The 5,072-nt window shown below is 49.2% G+C and overlaps 1 protein-coding gene across 1 annotated transcript; it reads right to left on the reverse strand.

Annotated features, from left to right (window-relative positions):
* Positions 1-1,226: 1,226 nt before the first annotated feature.
* On the reverse strand, positions 1,227-4,636 carry LOC133929454 (protein phosphatase 2C 51-like). The gene is made up of 3 exons (XM_062376208.1): positions 3,689-4,636; positions 1,893-1,998; positions 1,227-1,743 (listed from the first exon to the last, which is right to left on the reverse strand). The coding sequence occupies exons 1-3, from the start codon at positions 4,415-4,417 to the stop codon at positions 1,436-1,438; spliced, it is 1,143 nt and encodes a 380-aa protein (XP_062232192.1). The 5' UTR covers positions 4,418-4,636; the 3' UTR covers positions 1,227-1,435.
* Positions 4,637-5,072: the final 436 nt, after the last annotated feature.

Raw genomic sequence — 5,072 nt, forward strand, 5'->3', positions numbered from 1 at the left:
GGACAAAACACAACATCATTTGGACTAAACATATACTGCAACCCGTAACAAAAATAAAACATAACACTAAAATTAAATGGTAAACAAAACACCAAAAATAACATCATTTGAACATTACAGTGAATCTCATTTGTACAGTATGATGCAATAATACAAAAAAAAATGCAAAAATGGAGGTATGATGCAAGAATAAATGCTAAATAGAACATTACAAAAAATTTGTAGCAGATTTTACTCACTTGAATGTGCTTACAAGAACATTCATTACATAACAAGGAGGTTTAAGGTCTCTTTCTGGACATGTTAATCTATAATTACGGAAAATAAAGACAAAATAGAAACATTCTTTTACAGATAAAAAAAACTAGATAACATGGTTTCCAAATTTATTAGTACACTTTCAGACAGCCAAAACTTGAAAGTTACACAGAGCCTGGAGATATGTCCATCCTCACACATCCATATTACAATTAAAAGTGGTATTGTCCCTCTATTTCCAAATAGCTCAGAACATCTACTGCAAACCTGAGTTCTCATCTCTCACTTCTCATGTTATCAGAACAAGTGCCGTCATGTTCCAAATACCCTAAAACATGTGCTGCAAACATTTGGTGGATTTTGTGCAATCCAACCACCCAAATGGTACCTTTGACCTCGATATGGAGCTAAAAACCGTTTGCATTTGTATAGCCAGTATCAACAAGGTAATAGCAACCTTAAAATAGAAAAAAAATCAATATTTACATTGGACAACTTATTACAAAATCACAATAAAGTTACTGAAACGGAACTCGTCTGGAGGGGCACGCAACACATTTAGCCTCAGAATGGCATCTCAAAGCACCTTGCTATCATGTGTTCCAGCCTGATAGTATGTAGATAAATTATATGTCAGGTACACAAACACCTAGGACATTTCCTATTATAGGAAATGTGTGAAGTTCTCATGCGTATTCTTTAAAAAAAAAGCATAACAAGAGGGAACACTACTGCAACGTGAAGCAAAAAAACCTACTCAGCACTAGGCTCCAAGAAAGCCCTGCTTTGAGCAATGTTGTTCTTGAACCTTGAAGAAAACCTGTTGCTACGTGGTACTCAATACTCTCAGCGAACAACTGTGACAAATTCGAGTACTATACTGAACCCCAAACTATATGGACTACTCGGTAGCAAATCGGCAGAAAGAAACTTTACCACATATATATTGTGTAACGAAGGGACCAAGAGAATATAAATTGCATATAATAGCTATTGATTAGCACACGAAAAATCACAGCATTCGACAAGCATCCATCTGTACAAACAGCACCGCCATCTCTCCAATTCAAACCCTGACAGCCGAGATCTTTTCCAGCTTCTAACCATGCTCAAATAGTAATTGTCATCATCTACACACTACAGCTACACGCTCACGGTCTCAGTGCATCAAACCGCGTTAGCTGCTCCCCTTCAGCCTCCGCAGCTCGACAACGACGACGCTGATGTTGTCCATGCTGCCGCGCGACATGGCAAGCTCCATCAGGAGCGCCGCGGCGTCCGCGGCCGTGCGGCCTGCAACGGACTCGGGGAACATGGACGCCGCGCGCCCGTTCAGGCAGTTCCTGACAATCTTGCACGCGACCTCGTTGGAGACCACGTCCCACAGCCCGTCGCTTGCCAGTATGAGGAACTCGTCTTGGTCTGTCCGGTCCATGACCGTCACCTCCGGCTCGGCACTGACGTACGGCTTCAGGTAGTAGTCCCCTGAAATATTTGTGAGACACAAATGGTTCAGACGATTGCTGATTATGTTGAGCATTTGCATATTCATTGTTATCGTCCTTAGTAAGAACTAAAGAATCATATGGTTGTTGATAACTGTAGGAAAAGGTAAGGAGAAAGGATGTTGTTACCAATGGATCTCGAAGTTGCCAGCACTCCCAGGACACGATACCCGTTCCAGTTGATGACTCTACCGCCGGCTGCTTCCACCCTTTCCAACTCATCTGGACGATCAGGCTGCGTGGTCAGAACAAACATCAATTAGAATCACTTTTTTGAGCATTACATGTCAATTGCCAAAAAAAAGTGATGTCTGGGGACTGAATTAGCGAGGTTCAGCAAACTCTTACGTAGTACTAGACTAGGATAGCAACATCCCATAATAGATTCATCACTAGAGAAAGAGAAAAAATATCATACTAAATATAGATCTGGGCAGTGCGGTAATAACTGGTGGATCCCAATGACATTCAGGTTAGTTTTGAGGAGCTGTTTGCTACAGATCTCATCACAAATCGGACCTAGTGATTCTGGCACTAAAAAGCAACAGCTTCCTGTTAGATTGAAAACTAACCTTAGGTGCAGGATCATCACTAATCACATGAATACAATGCTTAATTAATGCGGAATTAGGGATTATATTATAACCTGAATTTGGTGAAGTCATCCCCTCTTAGTTGTTGTAGTGATGACGGTTCGGGGAGATCCCTGGCAGCATGGATCGGCCTTTATATCAGCTTAGTGCCCTCCAGATTACATTTTGAGAAGGGACAGTTGCTAACAGGAGTTAATGACGTGATTAAACTCGAGTTCAGGGCTGCCCCTATATTTATAGGGCTAACTAACCTAGGACCTAACCATTTTGCATTTAACCCCCAATCAAAGGCTCATTTCTTAATTAACCCTTAATGACAACTTAATCATGTAATTAGTTACGTTGCGCTTAACTAATGGGTTAAATTGGGATTAACCAAGATCGCATTATGTCTAACACTTCCATGAGAATTTCATATGTACCGCCACCAAACCATTACGAAAAAGTGAATCTTTCGGTAGCACATGAAGCAATTTCTTCGTGGATTCCATCTAAACCATCTCCACAGAGTGATGTCTGCTATGCATGTCTGGGGCACATTACTAGAAGAAGATACATTTGGAAACATTTCTGAATTGCAAACTTATATAGCTCCCGGAGAACAAGGTGATGTAAACTATGTCCTCCAGAATGAATGCACACCAGTTGGACTAGTCACCGGTCGGCACGCACACACCTCCTCAGCGCAAGCATATACAGGAATGACACCGACCACCGGGCAAGAGCATAAGGCGCTGGAGCTGGAGCATCCACAATAGGCAAAAGGATTTTTGTGGGGGAAGAGTAACTGAACCTAACACAACTCATTGAGGAACGGCACTACAGCACTGCAGTACCTAGGTTGCTTTTCCCCCCACAAGAGAGATCATCTACGTGGCCTGCCATTTCATTAGCAAGCAATGGTTACCACTCAACGAAATGCTGCATCTTTTGCACCAACCGCAACCACCCGGGCCGGCAGGGAGCTAGAAAGGAGATTGCCACGGCGGGGGCCATTCCATTTGCGAACAAAGTGACGCTGACCGACAACAGCCAGCTCTGGCACCACTCAACCAAGAGCAGGCAGGCGAGATCGTCTTTTCATGTGCAGCAGGGAATATTTGGGAGACTAAATTAGTGCACTAATCCTGTACTGCTTCCATAGAAGATTAGATCTAAGCATTGTCACGCGCAGAACATCATCTGAAGTAAACAGTAATCCGAGGCAGCAGAGTACTGATCGTATGTGGGGATACTTGCAATCTAGCATTAGATATTAATTTATGAACTTATTAAACAACAATCTGAGGTGGTTGAGTGCATACATGTCAGTGTCGAGACGAAGATCGATACCTTGTGGTCAGTGGAGAGTGGCACTGCGACACCGCCGCGGGAGAGCACAGCTCGCGAGTCCCCACAGTTGGCGACGACGATGCGGCGGTGCCCCACGACGGCCACCACGGCGGTGGAGCCCACGGTCCGGAAAGGCGACTCGGCGTCGACGTCGGCCTTGGCCTGCGCGAAGCCGCCGGTGACCTCGCCGTCCACCCTGGCGAAGCTGGCCACCATCGCCTCCTTCCAGCGCACGTCGCCCCCGACGTGCCGGCGCAGGCCCACCTCCTCCGCGAGCACCACGTGCATCCGCTCCTTGCACGCCTCCGCCACTCGCGCCCCGCCGTGGCCGTCGTACACCGCGAAGAAGTCCTCCTCCCCGCCGCACCCGTCCTTGCTGCCGCCCCCATCGTCCGCCGAGGCCAGGAACGTCCGCGCGACGGCGACGGCGTCCTCCATCTCCCTCCGCCGTCCGATCACCGACACCGCGCCGTGCGACAGGGACGCCGGCCAGCCCATCCCGGGATCCGTCTCCGCCGACGATCTGTCCGTCCCCGTACCCGACTGAATCGTCTTCGCCGCTTCGTTCTCCGCCGCCGCCGACGCGTCCTGCCCGAGCCGCCGGAGCTCGAGTAGGCGGCGGCGGCGGCGGCGGCGGCGCACGGAGGCCGCCAGGCCGGCAACCTTCCCGTCCCCGGCTACAACCTTGCATACGGGGCCCTCATCTCTCGCCGTGCTCGTATCCCTCATCTGTCCTCAACTCCTCCCTCGGAACGGAAAGCAATGGAGGAGGCCGGCGAGGAAGGCGAGAGGCAGCTTTAATACGAACGAGCCGGGTGCAGTACAAAGGTAGGAGAAGCGGCGGGCGCCGTTGGATCTCCAACGGGCGGCCGGATGCGCGACAGCGCCGCGGGAACCCTGTGAGGACGTGCGTGGTGGGGCGAGATCGGCGGTGGCGCTTGGCGTGGGGTTCTCGCGGCGGGGGAGAGAAATATCCTGCGCGCGGTCCATGGACCATAGCATCTGGGTGCACGGCTCTTCCAAGGGAAGCAGGTGGGGCCGGGGCTGCAGTGAGTCCGGCGTTGATGGGGAGAGTTTTGGGGGGGATCTGAACGGTTGGACCAGTAGGTCACGCGTGGTGGGAGCGCTCGCGGCGAGGTGCTACGTGGAGTGCGAGGGAGGGACGAGGAAGGGCGCGCGATTTGACCGTGCCAGGGACAGCTTTTACGTGCAAGAAACCAAGATTCTACGTGCTACCCAACCCAAGCAAAAGTCCGTTCTCGGCTGAAACCTTTGAAAACCTTCGAAACGTTGCTACGTTCCAGCATTCCAGGTTCGAAAACCTTTGAAACGTCTGGTCAAATTGTAGCAACTCCTCAACATGCCGCGGAGCGGCACAAGTGTG

Source organism: Phragmites australis, chromosome 9, assembly GCF_958298935.1.
Source record: "Phragmites australis chromosome 9, lpPhrAust1.1, whole genome shotgun sequence".
Lineage (NCBI taxonomy): Eukaryota > Viridiplantae > Streptophyta > Magnoliopsida > Poales > Poaceae > Phragmites > Phragmites australis.

Excerpts from the sequence above, each read along its gene's own strand:
- LOC133929454 (XM_062376208.1), bottom strand. The coding sequence starts at position 4,417 with ATGAGGGATACGAGCACGGCGAGAGATGAGGGCCCCGTATGCAAGGTT. Across the intron at positions 1,999-3,688 it reads CACTCTCCACTGACCACAAG|CCTGATCGTCCAGATGAGTT; the intron begins GTATCGATCTTC and ends CTGACCACGCAG. Across the intron at positions 1,744-1,892 it reads GGCAACTTCGAGATCCATTG|GGGACTACTACCTGAAGCCG; the intron begins GTAACAACATCC and ends CAAATATTTCAG.